Raw genomic sequence first — 25665 nt, 5'->3', positions numbered from 1 at the left:
TGTGTGTTTTAAGTAATAAACAAAAGCTCCAACATCAATGGCTAACAGGCAACAGTCTTCTTCTTAAGGGACTTACTAAAATAAATAAAATAAAATAAATAAATGACATCTTCATCCATGGGAAGGGGGCCCCTGAAGAATTCCGTCTGGATTTCAACAATTTCCACCCCACCATCAAGCTCAGCCTGGACCAGTCCATACAAGAGATCCACTTCCTGGACACTAGCGTGCAAATAAGTGATGGTCACATAAACACTACCCTATACCCAGTGATGAGCTGCCAAAATCTTAACAACCGGTTCCCTCCTCACCCCACGAGGGGGTCATGGCCCACCCCCAGGACCCCTACCCCATCCACCCCTCTCCCCTGTCCCCTGACTGCCCTCTGAACTGGGCAGAAGGGTCTTGTGGGGCACCATAGTGGGTGCCCATTCCGCCCTGCCCTTAAGAGCAAGAGGGACCTGCCCGGGGGTGAGGTGGGGAGTCCTGGCAGTGCTTACCTGGGGCGGCTCCTGGGAAGCATCCGGCAGGTCCCTCTGGCTCCTAGGGGAAGGGTAGCATAGCTAGGGGGGAGCAGGGGGAGCGGCTGCTCCCCCCACTGATCACATCAAAAGTGGTGCCTTAGGCGCCAACTCCATGGATGCTCTGGGGCTGGAGCACCCATGGGGAAAATTTAGTGGGTGCAGAGCACGCGCCGGCAGCTCCCTGCCCTGCGCCCAGCCCCAGCTCACCTCCACTCCGCCTCCGCCCCTGAACGCACCGCCCTGCTCTGCTTCTCCGCCCCCCACCACCCTGGCTTCCCAAGAATCAGCTGTTCGTGCGGGAAGCCTGGGAGGGCTGAGAAGCAAGCGGCGGCTTTGTGCTCAGGCCCAGGGAGATGGAGGTAAGCTGGGGTGGGGAGCGGTTCCCCTGCGCCCCCCCACCCTAGGGTTACCTGTTGCAGCACGGCCGGCCCTCCTCACACTCCCCCGCCCCAGCTCACCTCCGCTTCGCTTCCCTGGGCCTGAGCGCGAAGCCGCCACTTGCTTCTCAGCCCTCCCAGGCTTCCCGCACGAACAGCGGATTCTTGGGAAGCCAGGGTGGTGGGGGGCGGAGAAGCAGAGCAGGGTGTAACTCAGTAACTCAGGGGAAGAGGCGGAGCGGAGGTGAGCTGGGGACAGGGATGGGGAGCTGCCGGTGGGTGCTCTGCACCCACCAAATTTTCCCCGTGGGCTCCAGCCCCGGAACACCCACAGAGTCGGCGCCTAAGGTGCCACTTTTACAGCGAACCGGTGCAAGCCAGCTCCAGCTCCACTACTGCCTATACTGGAAACCTACTGATCGCTATACTTACCTACATGCCTCCAGCTTCCATCCAGGACACATCACACGATCCATTGTCTACAGCCTAGCCCTAAGATACAACCGAATTTGCTCCAATCCCTCACACAGAGACAAACACCTACAAGATCTTTATCAAGTATTCTTAAAACTACAATACCCACCTGGGGAAGTGAGGAAACAGATTGACAGAGTGAGACGGGTACCCAGAAATCACCTACTATAGGACAGGCCCAGCAAGGAAAATAACAGAACACCACTGGCCATCATGTACAGCCCCCAGCTAAAATCTCTCCAGCACATTATCAACGATCTACAACCTATCCTGAAAAACAATCCCTGACTCTCCCAGACCTTGGGAGGCAGGCCAGTCCTCACTTACAGACAGTCCCCCAATCTTAAGCAAATACTCACCAGCAACTACACACCACACCTCAGAAACACTAACCCAGGAACCAATCCCTGTAGCAAACTTCATTGCCTACTCTGTCCCCATATCTACTCTGGCGACACCAGAGGACCCAACCACATCAGCCACTCCATCAGAGGTTCATTCACCTTCATGTCTACTAATGTGATATATGCCATCCTGTGCCAGCAATGCCCCTCTGCCATGTACATTGGCCAAACCAAACAGTCCCGACGTAAAAGAATAAATGGACACAAATCGGACATCGGGAATGGTAACACACAAAAGCCAGTGGCAGAATACTTCAATCTTCCTGGACATTCTATAACAGATTTGAACGTAGCTATACTTGAACAAAAAAAACTTCAGAAACAGACTTCAAAGAGGAACAGCAGAACTAAAATTCATTTGCAAATTTAACACCATTAATTTGGGCTTGAATAGGGACTGGGAGTGGCAGGCTCATTACAAAAGCAGCCTTGCCTCTCCTGGAATTTACACCTCCTCATCTATTACTGGGAGCGGGCTACATCCACCCTGATCGAATTGGCCCTGTCAACACTGGTTCTCCACTTGTGAGGTAACTCCCTTCTCTTCATGTGTCAGTATATTTATGTCTGCATCTGTCATTTTCACTCCATGCATCTGAAGAAATGAGCTTTTTACCCACGAAAGCTGATGCTCAAATAAATCTGTTAGTCTTTAAGGTGCCACCGGACTCCATGTTGTTTTTACTAAAATAAAAACAGCTATCATTTTCCATAGTGAAAGATGCCTCTTTTCACTGTCTCATAGTTCATTGAATGTTTCAGTTCTCATATGAGTCTATTCTCCACTTGATGTACCACACATAATTCCTAGTTAGCATTGCACAAGCTTTTCATGGCAGAACGGTTGCACTTAGTTTACAGTTTTATTACAGAAGCAAAATTCTCTACATTTCAGCAAACCCTGGGGAGTCCAAGGGTGGAGTAAAATCCACTGTATTTAATTTGGTTAGACCCAGTGAATATCTGGATCCCTGCTCACATTAGTACTCACCACTGCCCCATGCTCCTCATCCATGTGGGCACTAATGATACAGCCACGTATGACTCGAAATAGATCAGCAGTGACTACAGGAATCTGCGAGCAAGGGGAAGGAGTTAAGAGCACATGTAGTGTTGTCATCCATCCTCTTGGATGAGGGTAAGGGCTCAGGCAGGGACAAGCACATCCTGGAGATTCATGCACGACTGCACAGAGGGCTTCGGCTTCCTTGATCATAGGATGTTGGTCTAAGCAGGAGGTCTGCTGGAAAGAGGTGGGGTCCACCTGACCAAAAAGAAGAGCATCTTTGCATACCGACTCCCCGATTTAATGAGGAGGACTTTAAACTCGGTTCAAAGGGGGCAAGTGACAAAAGCCCATAGGCAAGTATAAAAAAGACAACCTTAACAGAGGACTAGATGTTGTGAGTGGCATGGGAAATTACAATAGGGTCATAGGAGCAACAAGAGGGAAATTAATGGGGGAATCTTCTTAATATCTTAGGTGTCCATGCAAAAATGCAAGGAGTACAGGGAATAAACAGGAAGAACTGGAAGTATTAGCCCATAACCTAAATAATGATCCAATTGGCATCAGCAGAGACTTGGTGGGATAAATCTCATGACTGGAATATTGGTATAGAGGGGTATAAGCTTGTTCAGGAAAGGCAGGCACGTAAAAGAAGGGAGGAGATGTTGCATTATACATCAGGAAGGAGGTGAGAGGTGTGAATATAAAAGGAGAAAAAATAGGGGAGATGTCATTGTAGGGGTCTACCATAAAGCACCAATTCAGGAAGAGGAGGTGGATGAGGCATTTCTAGAGCAAATAATAGAAATATCCAAAACACAAGACCCCATAGTAATGAGGGACTTTAACTATTCAGACATCTGTAGGAAAAATAAAATGACAAAACGCAAAATTTCCAGTAAGTTCTTGGACTATACTGGGACAACTTTTTGCTTCAGGAAGTGAAGGAAGTAACCAGGGGGAAAGCCATTGTAGTCTTGATTCTGACCAACAGGGAGGATCTGGTTGGAAATCTGAAAGCAATTTGAGTGAAAGTGATCATGCAGTGATAGATATGATTCTAAGGAAAGTGAGAGCAGCAGAATAAGGACAATGGATTTCAAAAACCAGACTTTAACAAACTCAGAGAATTGATAGATTAGGTCCCAGGGGAAGAAAATCTAAGGGATAAAGGAGAGTTCAGGAGAGCTGGCAGTTTCTCAAGGAGACAATATTAAAGGCACAACTGAAAACTATCCCAATGTGAAGGAGAGATAGGAAGAATAGTAAGAGGCCAATATGATTCCATCAGCAGCTCTTTAATGACTTGCAAATCAAAAAGGACTCCTACAAAATGTGGGCACATGGACAAGTTGCTGAGGAGTACAAACAAAAGCACAAGCATGCAGGGCCAAAACCAGAAAGGCTAAGGCCCAAAATGAGTTACACCTAGCAAGGGACATAAAAAGAAATAAGAAGAGGTTTTTAAAATACATTAGGAACATGAGAAAGACAAAAGAAAGTGTAGCTCCTCTACTTAGTGGCAAAAGAGAGCTAATAAATGAGGACATCAAGAAAGCCGAGATGTTTAATGCCTATTTTGCTTCAGTCTTCACTGGTGATCAGATAGTCATCACAATTAATATTAGCAACAAGAAGGAAGGAATGTAAGACAAAATAGGGAGAGAAGAGGTTAAAGAATATTCAGATAAATTAGATGTCTTCAAGATAGTGGGGGGTCTGATCAGATTCATCAGAGAATTATAGAATACCAGGGTTAGAAGGGACCTCAGTAGGTCATTTAATCCAACCCCCTGCTCAAAGCAGGACCAGTCCCCAGTTTTTGGCCCAGATCCCAAATGGCCCCCTCGAGGATTGAACTCACAACCCCAGGTTTACTAGGCCAATGCTCAAACCACTGAGCTATCCCTCCCTCTGAAGGGTACTTAAGGAATTAGCTGAAGCAATCTCAGAACCATGAGCAATTGTCTTCAAGAACTCATGGAGGATGGATGAGGTCCCAGAGGACTAGAATAGGGTAAACATAGTATCTATCTTTAAAAGAGGGAACAAAGAGGACTCAGGTAATTATAGACCAGTCAGCCTAACTTTGATACCAGAAAAGATACTAAACCAAATTATTAAATAATCAGTTTGTAAGCACCTGGAGAATAATAGGGTTAAAAGGCAGCCAGCATAGATTTGTCAAGAACAAATCATGCCACACCAACCTAATTTGCGTCTTTGACAGGGTTACTGGCCTAATGGTGGGGGGAAGCAATGTATATGATATATCTTGATTTTAGTAAGGCTTTTGACACAGTCCCACATTATCATAAGCAAACTAGGGCAATATGGTCTAGATGGAATTACTATAAGGTGGGTGTACAGCTTGTTGAAAGACCATATTCAAAGAGTAGTTATCAACAGTTTGCTGTCAAACTGTGATAATGTATCTGATGGGGTCCCACAGGGTTCAGTCCTGGTTCTGGTTCTATGCAATATTTTCATTAAGGACTTGCAGTGGAGAGTGTGCTTATAAAATGTGTAGATGATATCACGCTGGGAGAGGTCGCAAGCACGTGGAGGACAGGATTAGAATTGAAAATGACCTTGTTACATTTGGGAATTGGTCTGAAATCAACAAGACGAAAGTCAGTAAAGATAAGTATAAAGTACTACACTTAGGAAGGAAAAATCAAATCCACAGTTACAAAATAGGGAAAGGATCTGGGGGTTATAATGGATCACAAATTGAATATGAGTGAACAATGTGATGCAGTTGTGAAAAAGGCTAATATTCTGTGGTGTATTGAAAGGAGTATCATATATAAGACCTGGGAGGTAATTGTCCTGTTCTACTTGACACTGGTGAGGCCTCAGCTGGAGTACTGTGTCCAGTTCTGGGCACCCCACTTTAGGAAAGATGTGGACAAATTGGAGCCAGTCCAGAAGAGAGCAACAAAAATGATAAAAGATTTAGAAAACGTGACTTCTGAGGAAAGGTTCAAAAAAGTGGACATGTTTAGTCTTAAGAAAAGACTGAGGGAGGAACCTGATAACAGGCTTTAAATATGTTATCATATTTAAAGAGAGAAAGGTGATAAAGTGTTCTCCATGTCCACTGAAGGCAGGACAAGAGGTAATGGGCTTAATCTGCAGCAAGGGAGGTTTAGGTTAGATATTAGGACAAACTTTTTAACTGTAAGGATATTTGAGCACTGGAATAGGCTTTCAAGGAAGGTTGCAGAATCCCCATCATTAGGGTTTTTAAAGACAGGTTAAACAAATATCTGTCAGGGATGGTCTAGATTTACTTGGTCCTGCCTCAGTGCAGGAGGCTGGACCTGAAGATTTCTCAAGTTCCAGTCCAGATCTACATTTCTATGATTTTATACATTGAATTAAAAAGTTCCATAGCTTGGCCTTTTCAACAGCATGTTTTCACTATTCATTTTTAATGCCTTTCAGAGTCACTCTAATACTGCTAACTATGACAAGCTTTTCTGATGTTCCTGGGGTTGAAATAATGGTATTCATAGAATTCACCTGTAATTTAACATTACTGTCAACTCACTGTAAAATGTCACCAAGTGTTTTACTACCATGACAGTCTCCAAACTTCAATCTATATTATAATATTCATTATCTTTCTTTCCCTTCCAGTAATGCTTCTCATGGACCTAGTGCAACTCTCCAAGTTTCCAACTCTCTCTATAATCTTAGAAGGAAACATCGGAAACAGTAAGCCAGGCATTAACTTCAAAGATAAAAACTTAGTTAAAGTAAATAAGATCCTCACCAGTTGTTTGTCTGTGGCTTATGCTCCTCTATCATCTACACCTATTGTTGCTCTTCATTATCAGGTGCTACCACAGCAGCCTTACTTTAAAAAGTAGCTGGGCTGAAACTGGGCAGATGCACCAGAAAAAAGGACTCCTACCTGAGGCCAGGCAGTGACTGCAGAGCCATTCCACAGCTACAGTAGCACCCACTCTCTGAATAGATACGCCGCTCCACATATCCTAGCTCATACTCCCCATCATGAAATAGGGACCATGGGATAGGATATGTGTAGTACCTTGTCATGCCCTGACCATCCCTGGATGCTGGCCATAATGGAGCTGAGCTCTATGCTGCACAATGGTGGGGGCGCGATCCATGTCCCCCACACCCTGCACCGTGGAACTGCACAGGTTCTGTTAGCAGGAGACCCCACAGGGTCATTTGAGCTGGATTTGCCCTCTAGTTTAGTTCATTCAAACCTAAAACAAGAAATAAATTATAAGTCTTAGAAGAAGAGTGGGTCACTTTCAAACACATGGGAAATAAGGGAGATGCTGATAAACAGAAGATGGCCTGAGAGCTCTGAGATAATAAGGGGGGCTTTTTTGTTTGTTGTTTTGAAAGGTCACGCTGTGATGGCTGTAGAAGGCAGGACTGGGGAGGCCTCTTGCTGGACCTTAGGACAAGGCATAGTAGTTTCCAGTTTGTTCACATAGTCTCTTCTGTGATGATGTGCCAGTTGTTACATTCTCCGGAGGTTAATGTGCAGCTGTAACAAATGAAAAACAGTGACCAATCAGCCAACCAAAACCCAGGTTATAATAATCAGTATCCAAAACTTCATTCCTGGTCACCAGGAAAATCATAGAATATCAGGGTTGGAAGGGACCTCAGGAGGTCATCTAGCCCAACCCCCTGCTCAAAGCAGGACTAATCCCCAATTTTTGCCCCAATGCCTAAATGGCCCCCTTGAGGATTGAACTCACAACCCTGGGTTTAGGAGGCCAGTGCTCAAACCACTGAGCTATCCCTCCCTCCTCACTGCTGGGGAGGGGGATGATTTTTCCGTATAATATAGTTTCAGGAAAATTATCATTATTGTTATGTATGATTTGCATTATGGTAATGCCTAGAGTCCCCAGCTGAGATAAGGGCCCCATAGTGCTACACACTGTATAAAACACATAGTAAGGGGAAATCTATGCACTGAAGAATTTATACTCTAAATAGATAAAACAGACAAAGAGTGGGGGGAAAGTCAGAAATGCTTCATGCTGACACATTTACTTCAGAGGACTTTCTCTTAGTATTATTATTATTGTTGTTATTTTATGTGACTAGTGCCAGAAGGGTATGCAGTGCTGTCATTTTGCACCAGTGCAGTATTTCTCAACTGGTCAGTCATGAGTCCCAGGGAGGTCATGAGGAACTGAAAATTTTATTGCAACTTGAAGCAAAGAAAATCTCTTTCCCCATGCACCGCATACCTTTACCCTTCAAGATCAAGTATTCTCTGAGAACATCTCCAAACACGCACTCACACACACACACAACTATATTATGGAGACTTCTTGTTATCACTGATACTTTTTTACTCTTACTTTTATAATAAAGGTAAGTTACAACAAATTTGGACTTCGAATAAGGGGTTGCCAATCCGAAAAGATTAAAAAACACTGTGCTATGCAAATAAGACCATAGAATATACATATATATATGCTAACAATACTACAACACTTGTATATTGACTTCCATCTGAGGATTTCTGCACACATTGAAAACAGGAGTTAATTTCTCCCAATGGTAGATACTTAAGCATTATTATTCCCATTTTACAAATGAGAAAAGTGAGGTAGAGAAAGAGTCTGTGATGGATCCAGGAATTAATATCTAGTCCTGGTCCTTCACTATACACCCGTTCTTCCTCCCTTGCAACTGAAGTTTCAATTCTCAGACAGCTTATGGCAATTATATAAGAAAGTTTGAAATGCATCACTGGACTCTTCCACCTCAGTGTTACTTTAACAGGAATTACTTGTGAGACAAAGACTAACACTTTCTCCACTAACACAGGAAGCAAAAGAAAATTGGCACCGGTCTGAGTCTTGTTTTCCAAGAGTGACATCTAGAGTTTTAGCTGAAATATAAAATGGCTTTTTTTTACTTGTCTGATGCAAAAATATAGTGAATTCTTGGCCACATGTAATATTTTTTAATGTCCTTTAATTGCTATATGTTTTAAAGAAAATTTTATACAAAATACAGTATTGTTAAGTGACTTGTATATGGCTTGTTTTTGCTGCAATACTCCACTATTAAATAATTATTTCTTTTTTGCAGTTCTGTAATGATATCCTTTTGTTTTACATATGTTGATTGATTAATGAATGAAGCCTTGCACCATGCCTGGTGATATTATCTCACTCATTTTACAGATGGGGAGACTGAGAAGCAGTTTGTGGCCGAAGTCATGCAGCAAATCAGTGGACGAGCCAGGAATAGAACCACAGACTTGTGTCTCCTATTGCTGTACTGTGACTGCTAGAAGCCACCCCCTCCTTTTGGCAGGTAGGTTTAGTAAACACTGGATATGAAAACTGTTTTCACAGATAATCTGGTTTGCATGTCGCTTTGAAGGAGAGATGGGCCTAAACAAAACCTGGCATCAGAAAACCTCTCAGCTCTAGAGAATTTTGGCTCTGGATCCTAGATTTGCCTCTAGGTCTGCATTTACACTAGACAACAAAATTAGTGGGACAGTGCCAATCTAAATACTAATGGCACAGCATGCCTACACTAGCCATGCTGTTTCGGCTGCTGTCAAGGTTCCTCCCCCACTCTGAACTCTAGGGTACAGATGTGGGGACCTGCATGAAAAACCTCCTAAGCTTATCTTTACCAGCTTAGGTCAAAACTTCCCCAAGGTACAAAATATTCCACCCTTTGTCCTTGGATTGGCCGCTACCACCACCAAACTAATACTGGTTACTGGGGAAGAGCTGTTTGGACGCATCTTTCCCCCCAAAATACTTCCCAAAACCTTGCACCCCACTTCCTGGACAAGGTTTGGTAAAAAGCCTCACCAATTTGCCTAGGTGACTACAGACCCAGACCCTTGGATCTTAAGAACAATGAACAATCCTCCCAACACTTGCACCCCCCCTTTCCTGGGAAATGTTGGATAAAAAGCCTCACCAATTTGCATAGGTGACCACAGACCCAAACCCTTGGATCTGAGAACAATGAGAAAGCATTCAGTTTTCTTACAAGAAGACTTTTAATAAAAATAGAAGTAAATAGAAATAAAGAAATCCCCCCTGTAAAATCAGGATGGTAGATACCTTACAGGGTAATTAGATTCAAAACATAGAGAACCCCTCTAGGCAAAACCTTAAGTTACAAAAAAGATACACAGACAGAAATAGTTATTCTATTCAGCACAGTTCTTTTCTCAGCCATTTAAAGAAATCATAATCTAACACGTACCTAGCTAGATTACTTACTAAAAGTTCTAAGACTCCATTCCTGGTCTATCCCCGGCAGAAACCAGCATATCGACAGACCCACAGACCCTTTGTTTCTCTCCCTTCTCCCAGCTTTTGAAAGTATCTTGTCTCCTCATTGGTCATTTTGGTCAGGTGCCAGCGAGGTTACCTTTAGCTTTTTAACCCTTTAGAGGTGAGAGGAGCTTTCCCCTGGCCAGGAGGGATTTCAAAGGGGTTTACCCTTCCCTTTATATTTATGACAGCTGCACAGAGTAAATCTGAAAATTTGAAAACTCCTAAGTAACTTAGGGCTAGATCCACAAAGGGACATAGGCCAGGGGGGCTGGAACAGGGGAGCCAGGGGGCCATGGCCCTCTCACTTTTTACTGGTTGTAAGGGCAAGCAATGCGGGGAGGGGTGGAGAGGAGTGAGCAGGGGCGGGGCCTCAGGGGAAGAGGCGGTGCAAGAGTGGGGCCTCGGGGAGAAGGGGCAGTGCGGGGATGGGGCCTCAGGGGCGGAAGTGTCATGGTTCGGGCCCATGTAGCCCCCCACTTTTAGGGCACTTCTGCTGCTCCGGACAGAGGCATTGCAATGCTCAATATTCCTACTGCCAACTTTTAGGTGCCTTGCCACCCAGTGGCATCCACAGCCCCCAGTTAGACATCTAGACTCCCTGTACAGTTATGGGGAAAGATAGGTACCTAAGAATGGCATCCACAAAAACCAGCATGCTGAGCTAGCCAATAGGAAATGCTGAGGAGAGGGGTGTGGCCTAAGCTCCACCTCTTAATAGGATTTAGGCACCGAGGTCTGGCCCAGAGGGTCTCTTCTTGGGATTCTCAGCTGAGCTCTCTCAGAGTTAGGTGCCTAAGTGGTTAGGGCACCTACCTGGGAGGTGGGAGATGCAGATTCCAGCCCCTCTGTTCCCATGACTATTGAATTACTTGTACAGAATGGAACACCATGAACAGGAAAGACAGAGAGACCCACCACTCAGCCAAGTGGCACTGAGTGCGGGGCCTTGCAACCTATTGTCATGAGTTTTAACAAGTGAGCAAGCAAATGTCTTCTTTAGCAATTACACAATTCCTAATCCTCAGCGGATACGGTCAGACAATTGCTTCGTGTCAACATCCAATTGAAAGAGTTTTAAAAATATACCAGGGGCCCAATCCTGCCCTGTGGTGGCTTCTCCCATCCTATAACACCCAGATGGCAGCAGGTCAGAATTTCCACATAGCACTCTGATCGGCAGGAGGCCAGGCTAGCTCCACTGCTTCGGGGGGAGCGGGCCATGGGTTTTTCTGTTCTGTTCAGGTTCTTACACTGCCCCAATCACCATGGTATCTGAGCATTAATGGCCTGCAGACACGGTCAGGCCACTGGTCTGCCTGAGCATGTAATGTGACTGGCAAACTCTCTAGACTAGGCAGAACTCCTGCCCCTTTCCAAAGCAGTAGTCATTTGTGTCCCCTGTGCATTTCCGCTGCACAGGGGACACAAACCGTGGTTTCATTCGTTCTCTGTTTGCACCTGGTTGCCATTCCTTTTCCCTGAACAGGCTCTGTTAGCTACAAACTCTTTATGCAGAATTACGTATTCAAATAAAAGAGAGAGATTTCGGACTATATTTCCCTATTACTAGGCAGGGCCGGCTCTGGGCACCAGCAAAGCAAGCAGGTACTGGCAGCAGCACATCTATAGGGGCGGCATTTGGGCCATCCTTTTTGTTCTTTTCGCTTGGGGACCGGCCCTGCGGACGCTCACCCAGGTAGACACTGTCCCGGCCCCCAAGCTGCGGCCGAAGTCCAGGTGGAAGAGCCGCAGCGAGTGGCCAAAGCTGGCCCTGGGACTGGGGTCCAGCAGCAATGTAGGGGAGGGTGCTCTAGGGCTGCTGTCGTTCACCCCGCCGGCGGGCTCCGACACGTGGAGCGCGGGACACTCGGGCTGGGGGCCGCCTCGTGGGGCGCACGGAGGAGCCACCTGCAAGTGTCGCAGGATGGCAGCCCCCCAGCGCCGCAGCCGGGGCTGGGCGAAGCGGCCCGAGCTGCCCAGGGGTTGCGGCAGGGCAACGAGGAGCAGCAGCAGCAGCGGGGCCATAGAGGGGACAGGTGCCCGAGGCACCTCCGTGCAGGGCCCGCACCCCGCTCTCTGGGGCTCTGCTCCCCGCCAGCCTCTCCCTCTGGGGCTGCCCTGCCCCGGCTCCTCAGCACCCTGCCGGGGAGTTCCCCCCAGCTCTGTCCTCCCAATTCCCGGCCGATCCTGGAGGCGGGAACCCCTGCTGGAGGGACCCTGGACTGAGGCGCCGCCCGGGAGCCCTGCTGCTTACCCTGACCCTGCCAGTGCCGGGCTGGAGGCGAGGGGGGAGTGGGCAGAGTCAGGGCCCCCATGGTCTCTGGAAAGGAGTCGGGTGGATGCAGCCTCCACCCCTGCTAGTGTCATGAGCAGGATGCTGATGACCCGCCCTGGGAGCGAGTTACCAATGACCCAGGGCTGGGGTAGCAGGGGGGTGCTGTGGGGGGGGTGAAAGCCCAGGGCTGGGGCGGCAGGGTGGGTTCTGTGGGGGGGAGGGCACTGGTGGGGGGAAGGGGAGGACCCCAGAGCTAGGGTGGCAGGGGGTGCAGGGCGTGGGGGGGCGGAAGAGCCCAGGGCTTGGGCAACAGGGGAGAAGGGGGGGAGCCCAGGGCTGGGGTGGGGGGCAGCCCAAAATTTTTTTACTTGGGGCAGCAAAAAACCTAGAGCCAGGCCTGTTACTAGGGTATATTACTGAAAGGTGTGCAGGAGCGGGCTCAATGTGCGTAGGAAGAGTAGATCATTCCAAAAGAGGAAAGATGGAAATCCATTATAAAAAATAGTATACATCATTTGGAGGAAACATTTGGCTTCAGAGCCCTGAAAGCTTTGTCCAAAGTTTTCTTTGAAATTATTTTGTACTTAAATAGAATTGTCTGCTAAAGACACTGATCTTTCTGATAGCACAACTGCTTGTGACACCTAAACACAATGGATGAAGTCCAACCTGGTCCCATTGAAGTCAATGGCAAAACTCCCACTGACTTCAGTGGGACTAGGATTTAACCCAAAATATTTGGATAAACTGCATTGTGTGCCTCAAATCATAAATAGAAAATACATGTTATTGGGCCAGTTGTTGCTTACTTAATATATTGCTGTGGCCGCTGTAAATATGCTTTGGTTTGCCAGGTACCTGCAAAAGTTACAGTTACAATGTAGGTTTCAGAGTAGCAGCCGTGTTAGTCTGTATTCGCAAAAAGAAAAGGAGTACTTGTGGCACCTTAGAGACTAACCAATTTATTTGAGCATGAGCTTTCGTGAGCTACAGCTCACTTCATCGGATGCATACCATGGAAAGTGTAGAAGCACACAAAGCATGAAAAAAAAATACCAATGTCCAGTGCCATTACAAGGTTGCCCCCTTGTGGAATAAGAAGGTATGTACTTGTGGCACCTTAGAGACTAACCAATTTATTTGAGCATAAGCTTTCGTGAGCTACAGCTCACTTCATCGGATGCATGTAGCTCACGAAAGCTTATGCTCAAATAAATTGGTTAGTCTCTAAGGTGCCACAAGTCCTCCTTTTCTTTTTGCGAATACAGACTAACACGGCTGCTACTCTGAAAGAAGGTATGTGTAAGTCTAACATTTGGTATATTTACTACCCTCACGGAGCAAGAACTTTTGAGTTTGTGGTGCCAAAATATTGTAAACTGATGTCACTTTTGGTAGGTGATATATTCTCTGTTGATTTTATCAGGAGTGATTTTCAGGTATTTCTAAATCCACGCTAAACTGAAGTGCTTCCAGCTGAATCAGACAGCTCATTTTATCCGGTTTTTAACAGACATTACGTGACGATTTAAACTCTCATAAGCTAATAACTTCAGTCTCCTCCTTTTCACCATCCAGCATCTAGCTCCTCCTTTTTTCTCCTATCCTTTAACATCGCTAATGCATCCTGTCATTGGGTACTTAAAATCATTAGATTTCTCCAGTAGTGTCAGGAAAGAATGAAGTGAAAAAGTTGATATGGATTGAAAAGTAAAGAATGAGCATTGGGAAGTTTTCAGTCATCCATTGACCAATCATATGAGAGATACCAAAGGTTTTTTTTTCCAAAGCTGTTATTTTCTCATGTGAACTCATCTGATTTCCTGTCTTTGAAGATATAGAGCAGTTGAAAAAAAGTTTAATTTACCTGCAAATTGTCCATGGTTGTGAAACTGCTGCCATTTTCCCTCTACTTAGACCTCTCCAGATTCTCTTATTTTCACCAAACCTATGGAATATGTATATAATGTATTATTCTGGATGATTTGGGGGATTGATAAGTGCAAGTCTAGTAAGTATACCTGTTACTGTACATAGCTACAAGACTAACACAGCTTTGCTGTTTGTCCTGACACATCTAGTTCAGTTCTTTAAACACTGTGTACCAAATTCTCTGACGGTGCAAATTAACAATGTTCCACTGAAGTCAAGAGAGCTGCATCAGTTTATTCCAGCAAAGAATCTGAGCCAGGATCGCTGCACTCAGTATAGCTGAGCACTGAAATGCATTCTGTCACTGAAATTCATTCTGTTATTTCTGTCAAAACACACTATTCAATCAATGCTATTTGTTCAAGAGCAGCAGTCCTTGTAATTTAACAGGAAAAAAATCCCATAGTTCAGTGTGTGGTAAATACTACTGCTGAAAGTTAATTGCCAGACTGCAAAGCTGACAAGCTGATGTTATGACAGTTCATTGCCTGTATTGAAAGGCTCCTTTCTTCATCTCATCATTCTTCATGTTATACATAAATATAAAGGGATAGTTTTCTGTTCTCCTATGTGAGTGACAGAATCTGCGATCAAGCAACATAATTAACCCATGGATTGAAAATAATAGCTTGTCATCAGTAAATGCAGCTATGATTTCTGACAGGTTTCCAGAAATCTATCAAAATGTTGGTATCCATTTTTAAAATGAAGTAATTGATGCTAAAGAAAATTAGAGTGCATTGCAAATTGCCACTGCATATTGGCTGTCATCACATTTCACGGTACGTAGATATTTTGTTGGTACCGTGTATACGATGAGCAAAATCCTGCTTTTACAATATATAGCAGGGCTGTTTGAGGAGGCAGAGTAGAGTCAGCCATGCAGTGGGTCCCTGAGCCATCCTGACTGTGAAAGACAAAGAAGGTTTGTGTGGGGAGGCAGTATGGACCATATCTGAATGGTCTTCAGTAAAGGGTGAATTGGAATCCTGTGATCCAGCTTCAGTAAGGGGTAGCATGCAAGGGTGCCAGGACCTTTGTAGAAGTGGGGGGGGGGGGCAAGGAGTTAAAATGCTGCTTAAATATCCCAGAGAGTACAACTGTAATACACATAACCAGAGTACAAAATGTAGCCACATTATAATATTTAAGGTATGAACAAAAAAAAATAAGACAACTTTGTTCTAAACATTACTGGAGTGGGTGCGGGGAGGGAAGTGATTTCCAGCCTGTTCCCACCTCGAACTCGCAGGCTCTGCAAGAGCCTTCTGGGCAGTGGTTTAGCACCAGCTTTGCCCCATCTGACCCCACCCCACCACCAAGCTTGGCCCCGGTACTGTCCCCAGGGAGCGCGGGGCTGCTCCGTCCCCTGGGCTTTGTTACCAAGGCAGCAGCCATGTGTGGTGCCACTCCTCCTGCGGGGGACACCCTCCCCTGGAGAGCCTTCTCCGGCCAGTCTCCACAGCCACTGAAGCCCCTGCAGTCAGGTTCCCTGGGGCTCCAGTGAACAATGCCCTAAGGCTTAACCCCTTCCTGCCTGTGCTGCAGCTGGGGGACAGGAGGCAGCTAGGTTATGTCAGTGGCCAGCAGCAACCTGGAGGCGTTAGCTGCCTTTCTGCACGGTGGGAGCAGGAAGGGATGGGAGCTGCTTCCCGCCACAGGGGTGGGAGGGGAAGGGATAGAGCTCTGCAAAGATATGGGCCAAGTCATCCCTTTCCCCTCTCCCCTTGTGGCTGGAAGTAGCTCCATCCCTTCCTGCCCATGCAGTGCCGACAGGCTGTTGCTGGCCACATTCTGGTGTGATCCCTGGCTGAAATCGGGGGGGAGGATGTGACCCCCCCCCCATGCCTCCCCACAACCAGCAGCTCTGATGTTTTTCCCACGGTGCATATGTTTCTTTAGTTAAAAGGGGGGGGGGGGGCGTGACCATCTGACCCCCCCCCCCCCCCCCGGTTCCAGCACCGGTGGTAACATGTAGCTGTGCTCTCCCGGAGCAGGGTAAAAGGCAGACTGTGGCTCTCAGAATCACAGTCACAGCTTCCTCCTCTGTGTAGGCTCCAGGGTGCTGACCAGGGCATTGGAGGTTGGGAGTAAACTCCACCTGCTCCTCACCTGCCTGCCCACTTGCAACCTACCTGTGTTGGAAGAGTAATAGCAACCAGCCAGCAGCTACTCTGGGCCCCGCATAGGCTCCAGGAATGTGGGTAGCTGGTGAAGGAGGCAAGTAGCTCCTTACACATGCCTGCTCCCCTGTGCAGGAACCCAAGAGAGTTCATAATTGATTGAGCCCTAAAGGAATCCCATACTCTCCCTCAGTAACAGTCTGCTGACTGCAGCATATGCACAAAGCATTCGTGCCTCTGCCCCCAAACTGCCTACCTATTGCCCTAAGACAGCGGTCCCCAAACTTGTTATCTCACGCCCCCTCTTACCCGTGTCTACCCCTCCTCCGCCCCCGGAGATGGAGCCAGGAGCAGGCCGCAGCTCTGGGAAGGGGGGACATGGACAGGAACAAGGGGGCCGTGGCTGGGGCTACAGCTGGGGGCGAGGGCGGGGCCAGGAGTGGAGCCAAGGCCAGGGGCTGAGGCCGGCAGCTGGGACCCCACGCACAGAGCCGGGAGCGGAGCCCTGGGCACAGGATCAGCAGCCGGGGCTGGGACCTGGAGAGGAACTGGGTGGCGCTCCCTCCTCACCCCCCCCCCACCACCACCACCATGGGCTTGGCCCAGGCTTCAGCTGCTCACCATCCCTGCATGTTCCTCTGTGCCCCCTGCAGGGCACGCCCCACAGTTTGGGGACCTATGCCCTAAGAGAAAAAAACACACCCTTAGCTTATGGAGTGTTACTGCACAAGGCAAGCTGTGGCCCTATGTATCGTCGGGTCAGTAAAAGTGATGTGTGAACATTAGTTACTGTGCAGCTTGGTGCTGTAAAACTATTCCACCATGTATTTGCAAACACCAACATATATACTTTATACTATGGATTAAAATAATTTTGAATTCCTGATTAGTCTCCACTGGGAATTTTTTAAAATATGTATAGTCAATTCTATTTCAGACTAGAGCTCTTTCTTAATTATACAGTATATGAAAGATTCATTGTAAATCCTTAGCCTCATTTTAATAATACTTACACTTAGGCTAAATTTACCTTGCAAACCCAATCTCCCAGATCAGTAATTGTATTAATTTATTTATCATCTCAGCATTCCATTCTGTGATATGGTTTGAGCCTTGGCCTGCTAAACCCAGGGTTGTGAGTTCAATCCTTGAGGGGGCCATTTAGGGATTGGAGCAAAAATTTGGGGATTGGTTCTGCTTTGAGCAGGGGGTTGGACTAGATGACCTCCTGAGGTCCCTTCCAACCCTGATATTCTATGATTCTATATGCTTTCTGCATTGCATCATTTCAGTGATAGTTAACCACATCTCAAAGAACACGCATAAGGAATAGGCAGATATTTTGTCATTAACAATGGTATGTTTATTAGACATCACGTTAAATTAACAGTAATGACAAACACTTAACATGTCTCATTTACGTATATAATGTTACACACCAGCAATGTCTACATCCGTAACAAAGCAAAAAAGTAAGCCTTAATGCGAGTGAGGTAATTAGAACCACTTGCGCTCAAACTAAAATCACTAGATATAGCGCTTTATCCCAACGTACAGAGCAATGAGTGAAGTACTAGCAAGGGCTGTGTCATCTGCCCGTGGTACTGTACTACTTCGTTGGTTCTTCTATGAGAACGTATGGTTTTTGGGTGGGACTTTCAAAAGTGCTCCAGGTAGGCCTGAATTTGATCCCATGATTGACTTCAGTGAGAACAGTTAGACCAACTCTGAGTGCTCTTGGAAATCCCAGCCTTGACGACGTTATGGACAAAAACAGTTTTTCAGTGTGATAAATTACTGCCAGGCTGATTGCATATCATCTTTCTGATGATTTGCAGTGCTTTTTTGTTTTGATTAGCGTGCACAGTATGGTGGCATTTTCTTGTGTCACTTTCCTTGACTTTTATTTGATGGTTTCTATGTAAGTCTGAATCCAGGGAAGGAGAATATCAAGTTCACTGATGGCTTTGTAGATGCCCTTTTCTCCAAGCTGTCAGTAAGAGAAAGGTGTTAGAAGTAGAAGTCAACCATGTTTTCAAACAGTGCAACTTTGAAATCAACTATCAGGGCTTTACCTTATCAAATGTTTTCTTTATTTTTTTGACAGCCGTAGTTATTCTAGTGGATGGAGCACAAGGTAGCTGAAGGGACAAGAAGAAAATCAGAAGAACTTCTTGTAATGTGGAGTCTGGCGTAAGCAACTGATAATAAGGAAGAACAGAGCCCGTCATATAGCCTCCTCGGTGCTTCTGATACAGATATGTAAAGGTAGCAACGTTTGGGCCATACTTGCTGTTGTAAATGGGTGAGTTTATATAAGCTTTTGGAAGATATGTGAGCACACTTGGGAAAGCTATAAAACATAAAACAGTGAAACTTGTACAAGGGACCACTCACGTTAGGAACCTCCTTCTTTTAAGAGACCTCTGCAAAGTAGTGAGTGCAATTCTGTTCCCTTACATGGTTACTTAAAGTGGGTTTAAAGCTATTTACAAAGTTAATTTACGTTTCCATGTGGAATTTTTAATGATTGTTCTTCCCATTTTTAGTGCTAATTAAGGGCCCAATTCTGCAATCTTGAACTGCAAACTTTCAATTCCCATTGAAGTCATTGGGAGTTTTGTCAGAATAAAGCCTGAAAACCATTTTCTCCTGTAACTAAATTTAGCAAGGAAGCCATAGATGTAAGTGTCAAGTAGAGGTATCCGACCAGCCACATATGGCTATCTGAAACATAGATTTATGTAATCACTGAAGGATCAAAATGAAGCTGGGTGTGGAGGGAAAGGGTTTATTTAGTCTAACCCATGCTGTAAAAACTAAAGATTGGAATTCAGTAAGATACTGGTCCAGTACATTGCTTTTATCATTCTGAATGTTTTTTTCTTCCCTTCAGCAGCCTACGGAGCCTTCTGCAGTGACCTTCATGGCATCCATCAGCAGATGGGGCCCTAGAGCACTGGGAGCAACATTAGAGAAAGGTTTCAGAGGAACAGCCGTGTTAGTCTGTATTCGCAAAAAGAAAAGGAGTACTTGTGGCACCTTAGAGACCAACCAATTTATTTGAGCATGAGCTTTCGTGAGCTACAGCTCACTTCATCAGAAGTGAGCTGTAGCTCACGAAAGCTCATGCTCAAATAAATTGGTTGGTCTCTAAGGTGCCACAAGTACTCCTTTTCTTTTTACATTAGAGAAAGAAAGCAGACTTAAAGACTTGCTCCCTTTGACTCTTCAGGAAAAACTGTCAAAACTGCTCATCTGCTTGAGTAAAAAGTGAATGGCCTGCTCCAGGAGTAAGGTACTGCTCAATGTAAGGAGGGCAAAATCCAGAGCTTTATTTAGAAGGACAAAGGGCTGAGCAGCTGAGGTCTGAACCTATGGTTCCAGGGAGCCTGTGTGATGCTTAGATCACAGAGCTATCCCTATAGAATTGGCTTTGATTCTTTGATTGAATTGGCATTTAGGGTCCTTTATGCTGTGTCTATACATCAACTGGCACAGTGGAGCTCCAAACCTGACTGGCACCTCTGAGTGCTACCACAATACAAAGAATAAGAATGTGGACTGATTGAATTGATGGCGAAGTAGGGAGTCCAGGTTTGGAATTTGTGTAGCAAACTAGAAGACAAACTTAGGGGAGACTCACTCTCCCAAAGAGCACACACACACAAAAAAGACACGCCCTCCTCCCCCCCCCCACGCACAAATCACAGAGCCACCACAGTCAGGAGCATGAAGCCATTGACAATGTCTTTTACTAGCAGTGTTCATTTTAAAAGAAGTTTTCCAAGTGATTCGAAAATGATTTTAAAAATTGTGACACTCCGACTAAAGATCCCCACTACTCTCAACTCATCAGGTTAAAATCTTTTGTGATGTCATTGTCCCACTAATTCTTATTCCTTCTAGGAGTTCTCCTGCAAATGAGGAAGTCAAGATCTGATATTTCTTATTAACAAATCAAGCAAAAAACTACTGAGGTCTAGATTGCCTTTAACCTTTTATCAGAGGTGCCTTGGAAAGAGAAAATGTAAACAAAAGCTACTTTAATGGATAATGCTATAACTTTTCTATACAAAATATTTAAACATTACTTTTTAGGCTTTTTTTAGGCAAATTAGTCATGATTCTTTATACTTTTAAACAGTGATACAGTATGCCACAGAACTAATGCATCCAAAAGAGATGACACTGAATTTATTTTTTTAAATGACTGTTCATAGAGTCATAGATTCCAAGGCCAGAAGGGACCATTGTGATCATCTAATGTGACCTTTTGTAAAATACAGGACATAAAATTGCCCCAAAATAATTTATAGAGAATAATTCTGCCCCAAGTGTTCATACATATTATACAACTGTTCTTTCCACCTAATGGGAAAGTGAGCTCTCTGTATGATTAGGTGGATTATGTTTGGGCTGCGGTGTAAGATCTGCTAGTGAGTCTGAAATTAAATTGCAACAATTCAAATCATGCAATGAATTTGTTGGATTTGGGCACATTGTTCAAATGTAAGGTAAAATTTTCAAAAGCTTTAAGTGACATAGGAGCCTAAATGCATTTCCAAAAGAGATTTAGGCACGGGAGAACACGTCTCATTGAAATAAATGGGAATAAGGATCCTCAGTACCTAAGTCACTTTTGAAAGTGAGATTTGGTCTCTTAAATCAGGTAGATGCTTGTGAAAAATTTTCCCATAGCCTACTGGATAATGACTTGAGCTGATGGTGTAATAATCAGACTGATAATATAGCGCGCATTATTTGGTAGGGCCTTTATATCAGAACTATTTGGTCAAAAAATAGAAGTTTTTATATATAGTATGGAATCATATGTTACTGACTGAGTCAGAACTATCTTAGCTATATGACTTTTCTGGAGTACATGGGACTATACAAGATGCTTGTCTGATAATGAATTACTATTGCCTTGGTTGTCCCAAGAACTTGATTCCCCAGAAGGTGGCACCATCATTATGTGCCACTCCTCTGAGACCGGCATGTTGACTTGGAAGAAATTCCTTCTTATGAGCATCTTATACATAAGATAAATCATAAAAAGGAAGAATGTATCTTATCTAAAGGAGACAACAGATGTGCAAATAAGAGGATCATGAGATTGCTAAACTCTTTGGGGGTGAAGCGGTATAGCAATCCAGGACTTTGTGTAAAGTATTCATTGGGTTTTGTTCTTTATCTACATTTTATGTTATTCTTATGTAAGATTTTGTATCATTGATTTAAAATCAGTATAGCGTTTACTTTTAAAAGTGCTGTCGAAATGACAAAAATTAGAAATCTTGCCTTATAGTAAATTCTGAAAGCTAATGTTAAATCTTTTCTCAAATACCTGTTTTTTTCTAGTAGAAGAGAAGGGGACTTCTCCCGCCTATAAATATTTTTTCAGTACAGTTCCTGTCAATATCCAGAAATCTAAACTCTAAAATACTTAGATTTTTATCGAGTAAGCACTGGCTCTAAATGTGCAATACAACAAAAAACCCCGTGTATCTTGTCTACATAGTTATACAGTACAGGATCCAAGTTATTTGTAGGTTAGAGTGTGCTACAGGTTGCAAAGAGTGCAATTATTTGGTAGTAATTAATATTCATAATTCAGTCATTGCTGGTAGTTTGAGTTTCTTGGAATGTGTTGGTGCCTTTAATGGCATAATTGATTTTCTGAAAAAACAGTGGAATTTCTTTACATTTTAAATACAATATGGCAAACTGAACATGTCAAAGACATCAAATTATGGCACACTACGTGATGGGTGTGCATGCATGTATGTATGAATGTAGTATATACATATATATATATGTGTATATATATGTATATATAAAGTATTGCTATAACATACAAAAACCTAGGATGTCCTTACGATAGAGTCTGAGTACTGGTGGGGGTTTTCCCATTGATATTTTAATGTTTTCATGTGGTACAAACATGTAGAATGTGTTTTAGTTGAGCTGTAATGCTGCAAGGGCTTCTCTACATTTGATTATTTTGTACTGCAAATATTTGTATGGAATTAATATCTACTTATACATTTATTAATAGATATAATTAGATACATTTTGATTCTATGACTTGTGTCATACATTTCTACCCTCTTTCATTCCTCATCTGTATATAAACGGCTAGTCATTTCCAGGGGTGCTGGAACAATTTGTATAGTGGGGGTGCTGAGAGGCATTGAACCGAACTGTAAACCCTGTGTATGATCGAAACCACGTCAAGCTGGGGGATGCAGCACCACCCCCCACACTTCTAGTTCCAGCACCTATGGTCACTTATTATTAGAATCCTCTATTTGTGACACCATGACTGGCAATCCTGGAAGAGATTATGACAAGGGATTGTGATTTCAAGTGAGAGAAAAGCAGGTGGAGGGGATGAATTTCTAAGGACCAACAATCCTGTTTTCATACGAATAAAACTCAGGAAAGTAAATAACTGATGTTTCATGATACAGTGAAAATTGTTTCAAAATACTTTGGGATTCTTGTCTCATTTTTCATGAAACACGAGCAGCGGTTTCAAATGGAAATATTATTTTTTTGCTGCATTAATGAAGTGTGGGTAAGAATTAACCACTCCTTAAAGGTACATTGCTGAAGTAGGAACACATAACAGGTATTATGCTCTGTGAGCATCTCTAGTTATTATGGAGGTCAGTGGAGTTAGGAGTCTTCTGTGAGGGAAAAAAACATGTCTTCAGGCTTCCCTCACATGGAGTGTTTTCTGTGTTGGCACAAGACAACCTCCAGCTAACCTCCAGGAGATTGTGCCCTGCTGTGCTGGGACATAGGATAGAGTTCAGAGTCCCCCTCTTCCAGCTCTACCTGTCCAATTGCAGCCTCAGTGCTCAGGTTGTAGCTGCACCCTGGAAGCAGTAGGTGGAGAGTGGGTTGGGAGTAGGCTCTGTGGTACACATGCGCACACACAGAGCAGCGCTAGCATTAGGCGTATGCTAAATGAGTGTAGTAAAATTTCCCCCACACAACTGGGAAGCCCCAGGAAAGCATTGTGCTCCTCAGAGAGCTCTGAATCACCCCGCCTGCTAAAAGGATGATCTAGCCCTTTTCTGGTGCTTGGGATAGCCTGGCTCACTTCGCTTCAAAGAAGATACTCACACAGTTGTTTAGGTTCTCCTGCAGGGCCTGAAAGGCGCTAGCCAGGTAGACTTTTTCACTTCCAAAATCAAGACCTCCAAAAACATTTTTCACATAGAATGAGAGAAGCTGATCTCGAACGCTGCAATTTTTCTGAAAACAAAATACATCAGACATTAATTCAATGTGAAACTGTCACATCAAATCTGGCCTAAAATTTAAGTTTTATCAAATTCACCATTTATAAAATAGACAGGCAATAGGAATCCTTTCGTCAATTTCTTTATTGTCCCGATGGACAGCCATTTGCTTTTATTTTTTTGAACAAATAAACATTACCACAGGGGGGATTGCAACCCAGACAATGCAATATTGTGCTAACCCGAAAGCGAAATACACCAGAGACTGATCATTAACAAAAGTATAATCAATGAATCTACTATTTTCTGTCCTAGAATGCGAAACATAGACATGTAGCAAATATAGTGAACCCCAAATTACATTATTTGGGCCAAATTATAGGTGTCCTTATGTGGATTCACTGGGAGGCAGGAGTCCAATTCTCCTCTTCCAATGCAATATTGCGCTGGGGGAGGGGGGAAATTCAGCACAGCTGTTTGGGATTCCGGAATGCTATGTGGGGCCACTAGCCTTCCTGCCATAATACACACCCTAACAGGCCATATGTGAGCAGATGGGGGCATAACTATGGTCTTGGCCCTCAGGTGAACTAGCTAGTCCCTGGAAAATACAGCTGGGGAAGAGCACCTGCTATACCATTTTCACTGGTGCAGCAAGCACCAGTACTAGTCTTCCCAGTTATCATCCCAGACAGTATGCCAGCCTCTACCTTATACAGGGACAAAGTGCCTCCAACTGCCCCCACCTGGCACTACAGTCACTCAGCCCTTCCCTTTCCCATTCCCTCCCCCTACATCCCAGTGCTAGGGGGCCTGTAAGAGAATCTTTTTCAGTGTTAATAGCCCAATGTGTTATTCGTAGGGAGTTTTTCAATCTATGGTCCTCAGTCTAATATTGTCCCTCAGAATTAAACACAAATCACCAAATTCTCTAACAGAAACCATTCCTTTTGATCAGTCCCTCCGACCTCCTTCAGAATGAAATATGATCAAAGTAAAGAAGTGGAAAACAAAGAATCCAGATCTTACCATAAACAAATTTTTGGTTGTCTTTTTTAACAATCTTCTGTTCTTGATGAGATCTTTCTACAAAGAATAATGAATTTTAATTTAGATTAATGTACATCTAACCTTCCCCTCCAGATCAGAAGGAGGAAAGATGGATTTTTTGTTCTGTGTTTGTATAGCACCTAGCACAAGGGGGTCATGGGCCATGGCTGGGGCTCCTAGGTGCTCTGGTAATACAAGTAAATAATAATCATTAATACACAGGACTAGAACTCAGGAGATCTGAGTTCTGTTCCCAACTCTGCCACACACTTCCTCCATGACCTTGGGAAAGTCACTTAACCTGTCTATGCCCCCTTGTTTTACCCATCTTTAAAACTGGGATAACAATACTGTCCAATCTCATGGCAGTGTAGTGAGGATTAATTTATTAAAATTGCCAGGTGCTCAGATACTCTGATGCCACAGAAATATCTGTAAGTAAGTAAAAATGAATATATAATCTTTCCAACCAATGGGATTAACTTACTGGAATAGATGCTTTGAAAGTAGTTGCCTTGACATATAGGTTCTCTGTCACTTTGGAGATCATTCCTTTTCGACAGCCTGAGGATGCCTTTTTGCCTTCAGCAATGAAAAGACACAGTAGAACTAAAAGAAGACCAGACCTGAAAAGAGAATACGGTCTCATTCTCCCCACTCCTTCCTGCCTCTGGTATAGTCACAGCAGCCTGTGGGATATAAAAAGACTGGTTAGATGACAAAGGTTAACCTAATTTTGTGAACCCTCACAGCAGCTTCTCTGTTGAGATGTTCATATAGATAATATATTGCTGATGTGTTGGTAGATCACTTTTGTTGCTCTATTTTGATACATCTTGCTCCACTTTCAGCTAGTTTGACCACACCAGCTGTGACGTTTGTAAAAGCAATCTCCATATTTACTGGCAATAAGGGC

The 25665-nt window shown here is 44.3% G+C and overlaps 1 protein-coding gene across 1 annotated transcript; it reads right to left on the bottom strand.

Moving 5' to 3' along the window:
* Nucleotides 1-18346: 18346 nt before the first annotated feature.
* IL26 (interleukin 26) lies at nt 18347-25398 on the bottom strand. The gene is made up of 5 exons (XM_048848131.1): nt 25237-25398; nt 24729-24785; nt 23581-23712; nt 18519-18584; nt 18347-18433 (listed from the first exon to the last, which is right to left on the bottom strand). The coding sequence occupies exons 1-5, from the start codon at nt 25396-25398 to the stop codon at nt 18347-18349; spliced, it is 504 nt and encodes a 167-aa protein (XP_048704088.1).
* Between the last annotated feature and the right edge of the window lie 267 nt (nt 25399-25665).

This window comes from Caretta caretta, chromosome 1 (assembly GCF_965140235.1).
Source record: "Caretta caretta isolate rCarCar2 chromosome 1, rCarCar1.hap1, whole genome shotgun sequence".
Lineage (NCBI taxonomy): Eukaryota > Metazoa > Chordata > Testudines > Cheloniidae > Caretta > Caretta caretta.
This window is presented reverse-complemented; position numbering and strand designations above follow the sequence as displayed.